The sequence below is a fragment of the Dendrobates tinctorius genome, unplaced genomic scaffold, assembly GCF_039654945.1.
Source record: "Dendrobates tinctorius isolate UK_male_01 unplaced genomic scaffold, ASM3965494v1 ptg000163l, whole genome shotgun sequence".
In the NCBI taxonomy this organism is placed as follows: Eukaryota; Metazoa; Chordata; class Amphibia; order Anura; family Dendrobatidae; genus Dendrobates; species Dendrobates tinctorius.
The window spans coordinates 13,615,691-13,633,756 of NW_027361830.1; the positions used below are offsets into that span (position 1 = coordinate 13,615,691).

Below are 18,066 nucleotides of genomic sequence, written 5' to 3' on the forward strand. Positions count from 1 at the left end.
CCCCGCCGCCTGTAATACCCGCCCTGCTGCCTGTAAGACCGCCACACCGCTTGTCATACCAGCCTCGCCGCCTGTTCCTGATATGTGGCTTGCCGAGGTCACATGAAAGGGAGCCTCCCCGCTGCCTGTAATTTACCGCCCCTCCTGCGTCAATCAGTGACTGCATTGACGCCTGCGCAGTGGCACGGGTCACTGTGATCTATGGAAGTCGCACAAAGTCTCGCGGGACTTTACAAATCTCGCAAGACTTTGATTACTGCTGCCTCTATAGAGCACAGTGAACAGGCCCGCGCCACTTCGCAGACGTGAATGCAGTCACTGATTGACGATAGAAGGACAGGATCATTGAAGTAAATCACTTACCTACCAAACTAGCGCCACAGGGCCTATTAAGGTAAAAGAGCCACCTTCTGCAACACTAAGGCTGCATGCTGTGAAGGTGGCTGTTATATTTTTCATCCCAAGTAACGCAGAAATAATGACTTTTATAAATTGTGTGCCATACCTATTGTGTCTGGGAGGTATGTATTCTCCCCCTGGCTCAAACGCCTCGCAGCCATCCATCATCCCCCTCAGTCCCCCAGGTGCCGCCTCCTCTGTGTCTCCTCACCGGCGCCAGCGCTGTGCAATCATTTTTCGGGCATGCACCGTCCGTGCTGCCCTGGAACTTGCATCTACTGATGTACGGAGATCACGCCTGCGTGTAGCTGAGGCCCCAGATCCTGCCCCGCAGTGTGTTATGATGTATTCACACTGCAGGTCTGGGAATTTGGCGCCTGCGTAGTAAGTCTCTCTGCGGCTGTCCCCATCTCCCTCCTACGGGGCTGAATCTGTTGCCTGTCTAATGGAGATCTCTGCGCCTGTAATACGTCGGAAAGAGGCGGAGGGAGATGGGAACAGGCGCAGGCGCCAGATTCCCATACCCACAGTGTGAATACATTAAAACACACTGCAGGGCGGGAACTGGGGCCTCCGCTACACGCAGGCACGATCTCCGTACATAAGTGGTTGTAAGTTCCAGGGAAGCGCGGACTGCGCATGCCCGAATAATGATTGTACAGAGCAGGCGACGTGAGGAGGCGGCGGCCAGAGGGGCTTGATGGATGGATGGATGTGAGGCGCTTGGGTCGGGGAGAAAACATATCTCCCTGATTCAATACAGGTATGGCGCAAAATTTATAAAAATCATTATTTTTGGAGTAATAGGGATAAAAAACATAACAGCCACCTTCACAGAATGGAGCCTTAGGTCTGCTGAAGGTGGCTCTTTTACCTTAATAGGCCCTGGGAGGGGGTGCCGGGCTCTCTTTGAGTAATTATCCTGGGGTATGTGCACACATTTCGGATTTGGCTGCGGATCCGGCCCTGCGGATCCGCAGCAGTTTTCCACGCGGTGTACAGTACCATGTAAAGTTGTAAACCTATGGAAAACAAAATCCGCTGTGCACATGCTGCGGAAAATTCAGCGCGGAAACGCAGCGGTTTATTTTCAACAACATATCAATTCTTTGTGCGGATTCCGCAGCGTTTTTATACCTATTCCATTAGGAATCCGCAGGTTTAAAAACGCAGGGCAAATCCACACAAAAACCGCAGTAAATCCGTAATGAATCCGCAGGTGAAACGCAGGTCATTTTACCTGCAGATTCCACGCGGAAAAATCCGCACTGGAATGCGCAACGTGTACACATACCCTTATACTCCAAGTGGCGGGACTTATTTTCAACAGTCATTCTGTAATGTCAGAATTCCTTTAAATCCTGCCAAGATATTCCCTTTATCTACTACATGTTAGTTTCCAGTTGTTCCTTGTTTTCTACTAGTAAATTGGCTGTGACTGTCTTTATCTGCAATGTGGCTCTCGACCAACTTTCATAGCGGAATGTGGCTCTCAAGGTAAGAAAGGTTGGGGACCCCTGGTCATAAGTATTCAGACCCTTTGCTCAGTATTGCGTAGAAGCACCCTTTTGAGCTAGTACAGCCATGAATCTTCTTGGAAATGATGCAACAAGTTTTTCACACCTGGATTTAGGGATCCTCTGCCATTGTTCCTTGCAGATCCTCTCCAGTTCCGTCAGGTTGGATGATGAATGTTGGAGGACAGCCATTTTCAGGTCTCTCCAGAGATGCTCAATTGGGTTTAGGTCAGGACTCTGGCTGGGCCAGTCAAGAATGGTCACAGAGTTGTTCTGAAGCCACTCCTTTATTAGTTTAGCTGTGTGCTTAGAGTGATTGTCTTGTTGGAAGGTGAACCTTTGGCCAAGTCTGAGGTCCAGAGCACTCTGGAAGAGGTTTTCATCCAGGATATCTCTGTACTTGGCTGCATTCATGTTTCCTCCAATTGCAGCCAGTTGTCCTGTCCCTGCAGCTGAAAAACACGCCCATAGTGTGATGCTGCCACCACCATGTTTCACTGTTGAGATTGTATTTGGCAGGTGATGAGCAGTGCCTGGTTTTCTCCACACATACCGCTTAGAATTATCACCAAAAAGTTCTATCTTTGTCTAATCAGACCAGAGAATCTTATTTCTCATAGTATGGGAGTCCTTCATGTGTTTCTTAGCAAACTCTATGCGTGCGTTCATATGTCTGGCACTAAGCAGAGGCTTCCGTCGGGCCACTCTGCCATAAACGCCCGACTGAAGGAGGGCTGCAGTGATAGTTTAGTTTGTGGAACTTTCTCCCGTCTCCCTACTGCATCTTTGGAGCACAGCCACAGTGATCTTGGGGTTCTTCTTTACTTTTCTCACCAAGGCTCCTCTTCCTCACGATTGCTCAGTTTGGCTAGATGGCCAGGTCTAGGAAGACTTCTGGTGATCCCAAACTTCTTCCATTTAAGGATTATGGAGGCCACTGTGCTCTTAGGAACCTTGAGTACTGCAGAAATTCTTTTGTAACATTGGCCAGATGTGTGCCTTGCCACAATTCTTTCTCTGAGCTCCTTGGCCAGTTCCTTTGCCCTCATGATTCTCATTTGGTCTGATATGCACTGTGAGCTGTGAGGTCTCATATAGACAGGTGTGTGCCTTTTACAAATCAAGTCCTATCAGTTTAATTAAACACAGCTGGACTCCAATGAAAGAGTAGAGCCATCTCAAGGAGGATCACAAGGAAATGGACAGCATGTGACTTAAATATGAGTGTCTGAGCAAAGGGTCTGAATACTTATGACTGTGAAATTTCGTTTTTTCTTTTTTAATAAATTTGCAAAAATATCAACATTTGGCTTTTTTTCCGTCAAGATGGGGTGCAGAGTGTACATTAATTAGAAAAAAATGAACTTTTTTGAATTTACCAAATGGCTGCAAAAATTGAAAGGGGTCTGAATACTTTCTGTACCCACTGTATTTGTGTCTGGGGTTTTTGCCTTCCTCTGGATCAACATGTCTTAAGTCTACCTTCAACCATAAAAATGATGAAACTGTAATTCCAAATCTGGCTCTGCTGTGTGCCCATACATTGTGGATTATAATGGTTTACCATTTTAGTAAGAATTGGTGTAAGGCTATGTGCACACGTATGCAGAAAATTTCTGCATAAAAACCGGACTTTTTCCCAGAAAACGCCACGATTTTTACGCGTTTTGCCACGATTTTTTCTGCGCGTCCCCAGACACACAGAAAATAGCTAGAAATGTGGAATTTTCCGCGAAATTAATGAGCATGCTGCGTTTTTTTACCGCAAAGCGGTTTTTTCGTGGAAAAAGCGCATCAATATGCACAAAGTGCAAAATGCATTAAAATGCATGGGAGGCTTCTTTTAAGCGTTTTTTGAGCAGATTTTTTGGTAAATCCGCGGGAAAAACGCGAAAAAAGCGCTGTGTGTGAACACAGCCTTAAAGAAAGAAACAATAAAAATGATAAATTAGCCATGATTTTTCTGCTTTCTGAATATTCTATTTATTATCACTTTTACCACCGGTGCAGTTAAATAAAAACGGCAGTTTTGGCTATTTAAATTGAATTTCAATACTTAATTTGATAATAAAATCCAGAAAAAGCTTTAAGTTTTGGCATTTGCATCTTTATAAATGTCACAATCGTTAGGATAGACTAAATTTGTATGTATAGAAATCCCCCTCTCCCCTCCACCCTACACACTCTGCTAATTTACTGATGAAAAAATTATTAAACCAACTGTAGCCATTTTACAGATGAGAATCTAATCAACGATAATGGAAAAATATGGCATTAACGTACGACCACACAATTAAAACACTTTCTTCTTTCTTAACCTTTAAATTTTAAGCAGATGAATATGCTCTTATTAGAGAAAGAATGTTCGCTTTTATTATTTCTTTTTTTTTTTTAGTGAGTTTAGCAGGGAAAAAAATGATCAAAGTACATTTGTGCCGATTTTGTAACCCAAAGAGCTTTGTGACAGGCAGTTATTTAATGTATCTTACAGTATAAGACATTTCAGATATGCCAATAAATATTTTATCACTCTGAATGTTAACAACGACATTGAACTATTCCATCGCATTAAATTGCCAGTTCTATTCTGGGTAGAAGGAATGTTTTAACCCAGCAGTTACCAGACTTATATATTCTGTTTTTCTGTTTGAGAACATCTTGTGCCAAAGTCTAGATTTCATGTACTATTTAGCTGGAGACTATATATATATATATATATATATATATATATATATATATATAAAACAACACAGAAGCTCAGAGTGTAATTCCAGATAAAAATTGTATCTTTATTTAATTACAAAAATAAAACCACAGAGACTATACCAGCAATATAATTGTACAGGGGAGCAAGGTGACTACTCTTATTCCACAAAAAAGAAAAAATATCTCCAAAATTCAATACTGAATAAATGCTTATTATGCCAAATGATACCCACTTATCATACAAACACAAATTGTATCTATGTAGATAGCTCACATTATGGCATCTGTCAGTTCATAGATATAAAGGGGAGCGATGGTGACTTTATAAACTAGTGAGTATTACATCATATTATAGTGTCTCTTAATGCTTTGAAGCTTTATATCTATGAACTGACAGGTGCCTCTATGGTCCAATCTTTATGGTCTTTGGCAAACTTCAGCCTGGCTCTCCTTTGCTTCTCATTGATGAAAGGCTTTTTTCTAGCTTTACATAACATGAGCCCTGCCTCTAGGAGCCTGTTATGAACTGTTGTTGCCATGCACTTCACCCCAGCTGCCATTTGCCAATCCTTGTGTAGGTTACTTGATGTCATCCTGTGGTTGCTGAGTGACATTCGAAAAAGATGACGGTCATCCCGGTCACTGTAGAGTCATTTTCGCCCTCTACCGGTCTGTAGGTTTGTTGTCCTCAATGACTGCTGCTTGACCTTGTTGTAATGGACTGTCGTCTTAGAAATTGTAAGGATGGAGGCAACGTGATGCTCACTGTGTTCCTCTGTTAATAAAGCCAGATTTGAATCCTTCTTTTCCTCGGGAGAAGAGGGTTGCATTGACAATCCATTACAATAGGCTGCACTTTGAACACATTTTATAAGTGGTCATAAACTTGTAAATAACTCATGAAAGAATAAAGTTACATTAAAGCCAAGCGCAACATTGTTTTTCTTGTGAAATTCTCAATAAGTTTGATGTGTAACATGACCCTCTTCCCACTGGAAAAAATAAAGTTGGATCCAAAATGGCTGATTTCAAAATGGCCGCCATGGTCACCACCCATCTTGAAAAGTTTCCCCCCTCCCATATACTAATGCGCCACAAACAGGAAGTTGATATCACCAACCATTCCCATTTTATTTAGGTGTATCCATATAAATGGCCCACCCTGTATAGTATTGTATTACATGTTTGGGTTTTTGCCAACTTAGTTTTTTTGCAGTTTTTGTAGAGGAAGCAGAGCACAAATTCCATGTTTTTGAAGGAGATTTGTAGAATTTTTGCACCAAAAATTCAATGTGCACATACCCTTAGGTATATTACAGTACCAAAGTAGTTTTAACACGGAGTGGCAGAGATACCGCTGAATACATAATGGTTTATTGCATTATTACAGGTGACGCTCAGATAAATTGCTTCTTGAGCACTGTCCAAGCCATCCTGTATCTGCAACTTTACAACCATGCCTTCTTCCATGTCTGCACGCTTGTCTTATAGATATGTCCTAATCTTGAACTCGCCAGTTGGAAAAATTAGAAAAGGAACCAATCAATGGGCAAGATTTATGAAGTAGTGATTGACACCTCTGTTCTGAAAAACCAATTGAAGATCACACTCATCAGTATGTTTCATATAAAAGTCTTTTATTCCTCCATATAGTAATGTTCTGACCTTTATGGTCATTTTCAAGCTTATATTTTCAATATTATAATGTTTCATCCTCTATATCCTGCATTCTTTCATAGCAACTTCCCGCTGTGCAGGACTCTACCTTTTTTTAGGATTAGGATTTTAGGCAGACGGGCGTTTCAGTAAACATAAATATATAAAAAAAAAAGCCCAAACTATAATTCTAGGCTGAGACTAGCAGAATCACGTGGTTGTGCAACATTACATTTTATAATATTTTCAATCTGCTGCCTTTTTGGCCTAAAATCAGGAAAGAGCATTTTGTTAAAACATGGAATCCTTCAAACTGGTTTTAAAGGTTTACAATATGTGACCCAGATGAAATATTTTAGCATGGCAAGACTTACAGAGCCCTAAACGTGGGGACTCAATATGTTTACCTGTTTTTTTGCATTAATCAGGAGAAATTTAGGACTCACGTCTGCATGATGACTTTTTTCAGCTGTGTGATGGTAGAGTAGCACAGCTTGTTTTTAAGCATCACAGTATCTCTGTGGAATTTAGCGCCAAGCTTCTAGTTAGCCTTTCTAGAACTATTTTTTTTACTTTCTTTTTGGTGGATGTACTGACATGTTTAGGTTCCACGTTGTAAGCTCTATTTTTAGCCACGATTCAGTCTTTTGACCATTGTTCATATTTTCATTAAACACTCAAAGAATTCATTTTGGACTCCATAAGGATAAGTTGTCCAGATTCTGCTGTTGAACAACTTTTTGGTGTACCCGAAGCATGTCTTATGGTTTGTTCTTGTAGAGGTCCTTGTATTTTCAGAGATGCCAATAGACCATTCACTAACGGTAGTCTCAAGCTCTTTGACATCAAAATTGATAAACTATTTGTAGGTCATTCCATGGAAAAATGATGGGATTCTTGGAGACCTCTTTACCATCTTGTGTTGTGTTTTCAGTCTTCTTGTTAATATATTTAGTATTGACCTTGTAGAGTGCTTTCCAAGTATAATTACAATATTTGCAGAAAAAAACACTTTAAAGTAATTAAGAGACAGAAGAGGATAGTATAATTCTACAGAGGGATCTGTGGACCCTAAAGGCTTGGGCCGAGAAATTGCAAATTAACTTTATTGTGCAGAAATATAAGGTTATGCCCTAATTTTACCGTTATGTATGCAATTGTAAAACTCTGGGTATAGCTCTCACTGAAATTGACATCAGCTTAGTTTTGCATCTATACAATTCACTAATCACATTACACATATTGTGCAGAAATTTGGGCACCTATTTATTAAAATGACATGGCACAGATATGGAAAAAAGATGATGATGTACCATGTACAAATATGTGAACCGACACTACAGAGTCTTTTTAATGGTGGTACCAGTAATCATAAGAATGAAGTGACTGAGATCTCTTAAATTTCCCTTTGAGACCAACATATTCTTGTTATTGGCCATAAAAAATGCAAAGCAAAATCTGCCGTTTAGGCGGCATTCACACAACCCAGTGTTTTGCTCCAAGTATGGATTATTATTCATGGATTGTCCGTGGTTCTTCTGACCCAAATTTGACAGCCTCATACATGTTTATAAGGCTGTGAAATTTGGGTCAGGGGAACCGTGCTCGGACCATGACACACCAATTTGTGAATACAGTATATATAAGTTGTTACAAAATGTTTTGTCTTTGATTTTTGTTTTTCACTTTATTGAAGTACTTGTACATGTATAGCTATTTGAAGCATTGTGGTTATAATAGAATATTACCTTTTTTTTGTCTGCCTAAAATAAAGGAGGTGTAGGGACATCACCAAAATTAAGCAGCAATGAGGAAAATATTGCACAACAGGAAAAATTACCAAGATTCACAGTGTAGACAACACAATTATTTCTGCATATATAGACATATACATGGAGTTCTTTTGCCTAGCATGTTCTCACTAAAGTGTGAAACTGTAAAACAAATTAGCACCTTAAAAAAACTAAGGTGTGTCTTGGAGAGATTTTTATGCATATTTAATTTACTGGTTAAAGTTAAAAATGCATTTTCTTTTACAATATGATAATGACTTGTTAAAGTTTATTTCCTACATGTGGATTTTTTTTGTCTAAGAATTGTTTTCCCATATTGAAATTCACTGTGCTACCTTGCATCATGAAGTTAACAATGGCTGCTAGTCATGTAGTTAAAGCACCCCTCCGGCATTCTTTTTATTTCTTGCCCGGAATGATATCACAAATGTATGTTCACTGACTATAGGATTATAGTTACCAGCCACCATATTCTTATATTCTTTACACCGGTCCGGTCGGTCTTCTGCAGTTTATGACCTCCCGGATCGCTCCCTTGTTTATTGGGTGGACCAAAAGACACTTCTCAATATAAGTCTATGAGAGCAAGAACGGAACTCTCATTGATTTACATTAAGAGCTTGTGACTGTTAGCTGTGACTTTCAGTCAGTGACAAGTTCTAATCACAAGATGGTGGAACTGACGTGGTGCCGGGAAGAGCAGAAGACATCAGCTGGTATGTATTTTACTATGGGCAGTGAACACGCATTAGTGCTACAACTCCGGAGGTGAAATAAAAAGAAGCTGGAGTGGTGCTTAAATGTAATTTGGAAATTAACGAATGGTTTAGAATAAACAGATTTATTTTGGAATTATGGTTACTTGGTCTGTTTTCGATTAGTCTATATGTCACTGTAGTGCTACTAATGTCTGCATTCTGAGGATATTTGTGGGTGCATTTAAATGAACAAAACTGTCTCCCAAACTCATAAAGAAGTCCACTAACTTGGACAACTTCATGTCATACCCCTCGCTTGGCCCCGATACAATAATAAAGCTTATATTCACCTCCTGTGCCAGCACCGTTCCTGCAGAGTCGGCACTCGCTGTTCTCGGGGCTCTCGTGCAGTGTGGTGACACGTGACACCAGCGCCCAATCAGTGCTTGCGTCACGGTCTCCACCTTGGGACAAATCTAATATGAAGAGGAAGTCCGAGATCAGCTTCAGCCCGAACTTTCTCTTCATGTTCGATTTGTCCGAAGGTGGGGACAGTGTTGCCAGTGCTGATTGGGCACCGGCGTCATGTGTCAAAACACCTTATGAGAGCCCCGGGGGAGAACGGCACTGGCATGTGAGGTGAGTACAGGCTTTATTATATTATGGTGACCAAACATTTTGATCCTAGTAGTGGACAACCCCTTTAACTGGGTGGCTAAAAGTTGCCTGTACTATTTGTTCAAGTCTCTGAGCCTTTTTAGGCTAAGTTTGTGTTTGCTACCTAGTGTAGAATAAAACCTTTTCCCATGACTTAGTTGTACCAAAACTTCAAATACTCGTTTTATCACAGCCAGCACTTACAACAAAAGTCTATATTTACTGGTATCCGCTATTTTTCAGCACTTCTCCCTCATGGTTTACTAGGGCAGAAAACCTGGTTACTTAACATGATCTAATGTGTCTCCGTAGAAGCTGGAGTTGGATCGTTTCATGCTGTACGCACATGGACCGGACCTGTGTAGAGAGTCAGATCTGCGGCATGCCATGGCAAACTGCTTTGAAGCATTAATGGGTAATTATTGCCGTTTCCATTTTTCCCATGACTGATGGATCATAGAGCTGAAACGTATTCCTAAAGTGTGATAATCCCTATTTTCTTAATTGCACCTGGGTGGCAAAAAGTCCAGTTTGCTGTTTTAGCCCTGTCTAAATATAAAGTCACTTGTTGGCACCCCTATTAATATGCAGAGCCCAGGTCATGCGCCACAGTTAATCGCGTCCCTGCTTAAAAGGTCATTAAAGGTGATGTAAATAAAGTCTGTGGAGCCTCATTTAAGAGTCTCAAACACGGGACTAGCCAGATCTTCCTCCAGGGAAGGACCCAGCCTAGGGTGGCTCCTTTCAGAAACCACCATTACCACCATATTAAGTGGCCCTTTTAGTCAATATCCAGCTCTTTACGAGTTTACAGATATGACAAGGGAAATACCAAGGCCAGGTATCCATCCACAGACAGCTTTTTCAGGGTGTTGCCCCTCATCAGTGTGGAGTAGGATTCTGGCTAGGTGGGAGCAATGCCTGTCATATCTGTAAACTCGTAAAGAGCTGGATATTGACTTAAAGGGCCACTTAATATGGTGGTAATGGTGGTTTCCGAAAGGAGCCACCCCTTGGCTGGGTCCTTCCCTGGAGGAAGATCTGGCTAGTCCCGTGTTTTAGACTCTTAAATGAGGCTCCACGGACATTATTTGCATATTCGTATTTCCCAGGGAGCAATGCACCTAGGATTTCACTGTGATTGAGCGCCTTTGACGGCTGCCGCAGTGTTTTCTTTGACTGGTCTCCCTAAGGTCAGTGATTGTTTTGTGATTAAAGGTGATGTGACACTAGCCAGAGTATGTGGTAGTTTGTACACTGGTATTTTATGGGTACTCTGTAGTACTCTGACCACAATAATGTCTGGAATATTTACAGCTGAATCCCCAGAAGATGGCGGCCTCCTGGTTATGAAATCTTTTTATTTCTTTCTAAGCCATACTTTTGCTACACTTTATTAAGAATTGATTAACTACCTGTATAACCAGCGATGCAAAAAGAGAACATCATCTGGAACAAATTAAAAAAAAATGCTTACTGCTTTCCCTGTAGTTTGGAAGACACTGATTATAAACGTATACTTTTGAAAAGATTTTTTTTGCCGTCGTATGGTCTCTAACTCACTGATGATTATGGCAGGCGTCATGCTTGGCTTACAGATCATGTTGATTTATATAACAAAAATGACTAAAACGCAACATAGAAATTCAGTTTGTTTATTTAAAGCCATTGAAATCGCTTTTTTTTATATAACATTATTCCTCATGGACTGCGATCTTTACACAGGTGCAGTGTATCTGGAAGGGGGCCTTGAAGAAGCAAAGCAGCTATTTGGGAGAGTTCTGTTTTTTGGTCAGGTAAAAGATTCTGATTTTTTTTTATTTTTTTACTTTTCAGCATATTTGTGGCAACCACGTAATTTTGTAATGTAGCCCGGTGCAGTGCAGAAGGCGAGCCCTTGTTCTGACCACCAGGCTTATTTTGTTTCCTAGTTTGCATTGGATCAAAAGTAACAAACAACAAAGGTGACAAGCATAATAGATGTATGGGAACAAGAGTTAATAAACTGTCCAATAACAAGTGATATTAGATATTACCCATACACATATATATTGGACCTTAAAGGACCAACTGCACACAAGAACCAGTCAACAAAACCGCAGTCATATGGTCCAATAGAAAATATGCTTTTATTAAATATACAGTGTAAAAGAATGACAGGTACAAAGATATAGGAGGGGGAACATATGCACACTCAATGTACACATAAAGAACTCAGGGGCTTAAAAGACCAAATTCCTCTGCATCAAGCATATTCAATTATAGCTACATAGCTGCCATACCGAGACCAAACCACTATAGTTAAGCAAGTGCTGCAATAAGATAATGCTGTGTTAACTATCACTAGCGGTCATAGTCAAGAGAGTAAGAGGTAAATACCTAAAAGATGCAGAGGGCAGCGGTCCGTCAGCCCACCCTGCACGTGTTTTCCCGAGGAAGGAGCCTCTTGCTCCGAAATGCGCGTTGGGGTGGGCTGACGGACTGCTGCCCTCTGCATCTTTTAGGTATTTACCTCTTACTCTCTTGACTATGACCGCTAGTGATAGTTAACACAGCATTATCTTATTGCAGCACTTGTTTAACTATAGTGGTTTGGTCATGGTATAGCAGCTATGTAGCTATAATTGAATATGCTTGATGCAGAGGAATTTGGTATTTTAAGCCCTTGAGTTCTTTATGTGGACATTGAGTGTGCATATGTTCCCCCTCCTATATCTTTGTACCTGTTATTATTTCACACTGTATATTTAATAAAAGCATATTTTCTATTGGACCATATGACTGCGGTTTTGTTGATTGGCATTGGATGAAAAGTGTAAATTAAGGCACTGGAGGATAAAGGATAAAAGAACCCACAGTATGGACTGATGTACAATAGTTACCATTCCACTTGGCTCCACAAACCTGGAGATGAGAAGTGCAAGAAAAACTAAAATTATACTCTAGTGTATTTTATACGTGGCCACTAAGTGGTTGCAAATAAGGAGGGAGCCGAAGATATTTGCCCATGTCTAGTTGTGATGTGGATTGCAGCATGTGAAGGGTTTTGCTAGCAAAGTATTGAATCTTAATGTTCATATCCTTAACAAAATTCAAGTTACAGATATAACAACCGATCTGTAATGGGTTGTTTTACCATGCGTCCCTGGCATGTCTTCCAATTAACCAGGGCTGGCGCGACCTCATATGTGCCATGTCGCAGAGATGACGTCGTGCTAGCCCCGACAGATCAAATGGTATGCCTCAAAGTATGAGATTCACGGGCCCCTCGTCTAGCCAGGTGCCACTGGGCCCGCAAGTCAATCCAAACCTCTCTATTCAGTTCATATGAGGCAAACCTTGGCGTGGTTGGATGGCTTTTATGCTTGTGTGTTTTCCATGTGTAGCACTATTGGAATTCATGCTTTCATTAGCGGCAGTGTGCTGACATGCAGTGTATGTATAAAGATGTCTCCTCCATAGCATAAGAAAAATACTTGGAATGTCATTAATTTGCTTAATTTTACGTAGAATTTATCCAACCTGCACTATCTGAATTTAATATCATTAAGACAAGAAGGAACCCAAGGGGGAACCTGCTCATGTACTCAAAGGTAGTCCAAAACCTTCTTATTGCAAATGTCTTCACTTTTCCTTAATTTTTAGACTAATGACTATCTCCACTTTTATAACGCTGGAAATGTCAAGATTCCCTCGTAAATATGCAGCGCTAGATTTCCAAGTTATCTGATAATTTCATGCATATATATTTTGGTGCATACGTTATGTTTATGTACAGTTAGTGATACCCCTAATGTCTGCTAATTTTATTATTTTTGGCCCTAATTATTATCCCCGGGTGAATTTGGTGAAGTTCTCCTTTTCTCCTCCGTAAGCTTTGCTTAGTCCGGAGCTGGAGGCAGTGTCAGTTGTGTATAAGCTTTTTATTTTCCAATTAATTTGCAGGCAGTATTGGATTTTCCATGAGCCAAGTCAGCATCTAAAATAGTTGCGTATTTCAAGTAATGACATTTTATTTAGTGCTGTGGAATTTGCTAAATGATTGCCTAGAGCATTAATGACATTTTTCAACATCTACAGGACCTGCGGGACGTGTGGCTTAATTATCCACTACACCCACTACAAGTAAGCAAGCTCTCTCCTTATTGTCATATATAGAGTAGCATTTATTGCTTTTTATTTATTTGCTGCTTCTCTTTGATTCCTTTCTATGACATTCATGATACAGTGCTAGATTTATTAACAAGCTGCGTGCTGTACACATATATATATCATCCTCTGAAGTGTGTAAACCAAACAACTGGAATTAACTTTGCCTCCAACAAACATGAGCCAATTTCTTTTCTGTCCCGCGAGAACATTTATTTTAGAGACTTTTTTATTTTTTTTTTTTATTTCGCTCAGGGCGAATATGTCATATTTTATTTTTTATGATGTGAACAAGCCATTGTTTAAAAGGAGCCTTAATCTAAAACAACAGACACGCTGAACAGTTTTGCATGCCGCTGAAACGTTTTATTATTAATATTTAATATTAACTTTTCTGTTTGGCTCGGGTTTTTTAGTTTAATGTCAGATTCAATCCAGGAGATTGAACATGAAAAACTGAATTGATTACAGAAGCATTGTTTTTGTGTACTATCATTTTTCTATTAGATATTCTCAGTTCACAAAAGCTACAAATTATTAAAAGCCATTGAGTGATACATGTACCATTTAGAGAGGTCCTTCATGTTTATTTGCCTATTTCCAATATTTTACTGGGATTGTTCAATCTTGAACCAGAAGTACCCTGCTTTGCTATGACACCGATTTGCTTTTAGATCCTAGATGTCTACAAAACGGCTGGGACACCTTATGGTTACCGTACACATTAGACTTACATGGACCGAAGTGACCACAAATAATAAAAAAAAAAAAATGTCAAAATTACATTTTTAACTGTGCAATCTATGCTATATTTGGTCTTTTTGTTTCTTCATAAAATGATCTTTTTCGTTGGAAGCTAAGTTGTAAAGTTCTTCTGCTGTGGACCATTTGAAATAAGAAAATAACTTCCAACCAATGAAAAGCTGTTAAGATCTTTATTGTGATAATCATCAGGCAAATTCAGGAGAAGTGAAGACTGATACAGCATGATTAATCTTTTTCAGACTCTGGTGGTATCTATCTGGTTTTCTATGGTATCAGTATATTGGGTTTTTTGTTTTTTTTTTACAGCAGATCTTTTTGTTTCCTTATTGCATAGTACATCTATACTGAGTACAACTCCAAGTGTCACACTCTGCACAGGGCTACAACTCAACCCCATTGAACTCCTGGTTGAACCTCAGTCGACCAAAATGTGATTATTAGATAGAAATGCCCCAAATAAAAAGCAGGAATTCCCAAACTGAGGTTATTAATGATTGTGTAAGGAATTTTTTTTGTCATGCTGAATGCACTTGCGCACCCAAATCATCAAGATCTGCTGCTGGCAGATCCTTTTGCAATTATGAACCAATGACATTCCAGATGTGCTTGATGGAGGGTGGAGGGGGGACATGTCCGGAGATTCTGTAGGCCATGGTAGCATGTTTAAACCAGGGCTGTGGAGTTGGTAAGCCAAACTTGCGACTCCGACTCCTCAATTTCCCTTACTCCGACTCCACGACTCCCACATATATTGCTTATATTTAAGTGAAAAATTTATTGTAGTACAATGTGAACATCAGACATTTAATCATTTCTATGATCCAATAATCAAGATATTTAGATAGAACATAATATCTATTTATTGGAATACAACTTTAGAACACAAAAAACTGTAATAAATTGTAAATATGTAATACACTGTATACATGTACATGTATACGGTCCAGACCAAAGTTTGGACACACCTTCTCATTCAAAGAGTTTTCTTTATTTTCATGACTATGAAAATTGTAGATTCATTCTGAAGGCATCAAAACAATGAATTAACACATGTGGAATTATATAATTAAAGTGTGAAACAACTGAAAATATGTCTTATATTCTAAATTCTTCAAAGTAGCCACCTTTTGCTTTGATTACTGTTTTGCACACTCTTGGCATTCTCTTGATGAGCTTCAAGTGGTAGTCACCAGAAATGGTCTTCCAACAGTCTTGAAGGAGTTCCCAGAGATGCTTAGCACTTGTTTGCCCTTTTGCCTTCACTCTGCGGTCCAGCTCACCACAAACCATCTTGATTGGGTTCAGGTCTGGTGACTGTGGAGGCCAGGTCATCTGGCGTAGCACCCCATCACTCTCCTTCTTGGTCAAATAGCCCTTACTCAGCCTGGAGGTGTGTTTGGGGTCATTGTCCTGTTGAAAAATAAATGATGGTCCAACTAAACACAAACTGGATGGAATAGCATGCCGCTACAAGATGCTGTGGTAGCCATGCTGGTTCAGTATGCCTTCAATTTTGAATAAATCCCCAACAGTGTCACCAGCAAAGCACCCCCTCACCATCACACCTCCTCCTCCATGCTTCACGGTGGAACCAGGCATGTAGAGTCCATCCGTTCACCTTTTCTGCGTCGCACAAAGACATGGTGGTTGGAACCAAAGATCTCAAATTTGGACTCATCAGACCAAAACACAGATTTCCACTGGTCTAATGTCCATTCCTTGTGTTCTCTAGCCCAAACAAGTCTCTTCTGCTTGTTGCCTGTCCTTAGCAGTGGTTTCCCAGCAGCTATTTTACCATGAAGGCCTGCTGCACAAAGTCTCCTCTTAACAGTTGTTGTAGAGATGTGTCTGCTGCTAGAGCTCTGTGTGGCATTGACCTGGTCTCTAATCTGAGCTGCTGTTAACCTGCGATTTCTGAGGCTGGAGACTAGGATGAACTTATCCTCCGCAGCAGAGGTGACTCTTGGTCTTCCTTTCCTGGGGCGGTCCTCATGTGAGCCAGTTTCTTTGTAGTTCTTGATGGTTTTTGCCAATGCACTTAGGGACACTTTCAAAGTTTTCCCAATTTTTCGGACTGACTAACCTTCATTTCTTAAAGTAATGATGGACACTCGTTTTTCTTTACTCAGCTGCTTTTTTCTTGCCATAATACAAATTCTAACAGTCTATTCAGTAGGACTATCACCTGTTTATCCACCAGACTTCTGCACAACACAACTGATGGTTCCAACCCCATTTATAAGGCAAGAAATCCCACTTATTAAACCTGACAGGGCACACCTGTGAAGTGAAAACCATTTCCGGTGACTACCTCTTGAAGCACATCAAGGGAATGCCAAGAGTGTGCAAAGCAGTAATCAAAGCAAAAGGTGGCTACTTTGAAGAACCTAGAATATAAGACATACAGTATTTTCAGTTGTTTCACACTTTTTTGTTAATTATATAATTCCATATGTGTTAATTCATAGTTTTGATGCCTTCAGAGTGAATCTACAATTTTCATAGTCACGAAAATAAAGAAAACGCTTTGATTGAGAAGGTGTGTCCAAACTTTTGGTCTGTACTGTGTGTGTGTGTGGATATATATATATATATATATATATATATATATATACACTCACTGGCCACTTTATTAGGTACACCATGCTAGTAAGGGGTTGGACCCCCTTTTGCCTTCAGAACTGCCTCAATTCTTCGTGGCAGAGATTCAACAAGGTGCTGGAAGCATTCCTCAGAGATTTTGGACCATATTGACATGATGGCATCACACAGTTGGCGCAGATTTGTCGGCTGCACATCCCTGATGCGAATCTCCCGTTCCACCACATCCCAAAGATGCTCTATTGGATTGAGATCTGGTGACTGAGGAGGCCATTTGAGTACAGTAAACTCATTGTCATGTTCAAGAAACCAATCTGAGATGATTCGAGCTTTATGACATGGCGCATTATCCTGCTGAAAGTAGCCATCAGATGTTGGGTACATTGTGGTCATAAAGGGATGGACATGGTCAGCAACAATACTCAGGTAGGCTGTGGCGTTGCAACGATGCTCAATTGGTACCAAGGGGCCCAAAGAGTGCCCAGAAAAAATTCCCCACACCATGACACCACCACCACCAGCCTGAACCGTTGATACAAGGCAGGATGGATCCATGCTTTCATGTTGTTTTCGCCAAATTCTGACCCTACCATCCCAATGTCGCAGCAGAAATCGAGACTCATCAGACCAGGCAACGTTTTTCCAATCTTCTACTGTCCAATTTCGATGAGCTTGTGCAAATTGTAGCCTCAGTTTCCTGTTCTTAGCTGAGAGGAGTGGTACCCAGTGTGGTCTTCTGCTGCTGTAGCCCATCTGCCTCAAAGTTCGACGCACTGTGCGTTCAGAGATGCTCTTCTGCCTACCTTGGTTGTAACGGGTGGCAATTTGAGTCACTGTTGCCTTTCTATCAGCTCGAACCAGTCTGCCCATTCTCCTCTGACCTCTGGCATCAACATGGCATTTCCGGCCACAGAACTGCCGCTCACTGGATTTTTTTTCTTTTTCGGACCATTCTCTGTAAACCCTAGAGATGGTTGTGCGTGAAAATCCCAGTAGATCAGCAGTTTCTGAAATTCTCAGACCAGCCCTTCTGGCACCAACAATCATGCCACGTTCAAAGGCACTCAAATCACCTTTCTTCCCCATACTGATGCTCGGTTTGAACTGCAGGAGATTGTCTTGACC

General features: G+C 40.6%; 1 protein-coding gene across 3 annotated transcripts in view; it reads left to right on the forward strand.

The window, feature by feature from the left end:
- Positions 1-18,066, forward strand: part of DROSHA (drosha ribonuclease III) — a 316,847-nt gene that overhangs the window by 272,083 nt on the left and 26,698 nt on the right. For all 3 annotated transcript variants that reach the window (XM_073550200.1, XM_073550202.1, XM_073550201.1), the window contains 3 exons: positions 9,739-9,841; positions 11,152-11,222; positions 13,507-13,551. In XM_073550200.1, the coding sequence (XP_073406301.1) occupies positions 9,739-9,841; positions 11,152-11,222; positions 13,507-13,551 (219 nt within the window). The remainder of the gene's footprint in view (positions 1-9,738; positions 9,842-11,151; positions 11,223-13,506; positions 13,552-18,066) is intronic.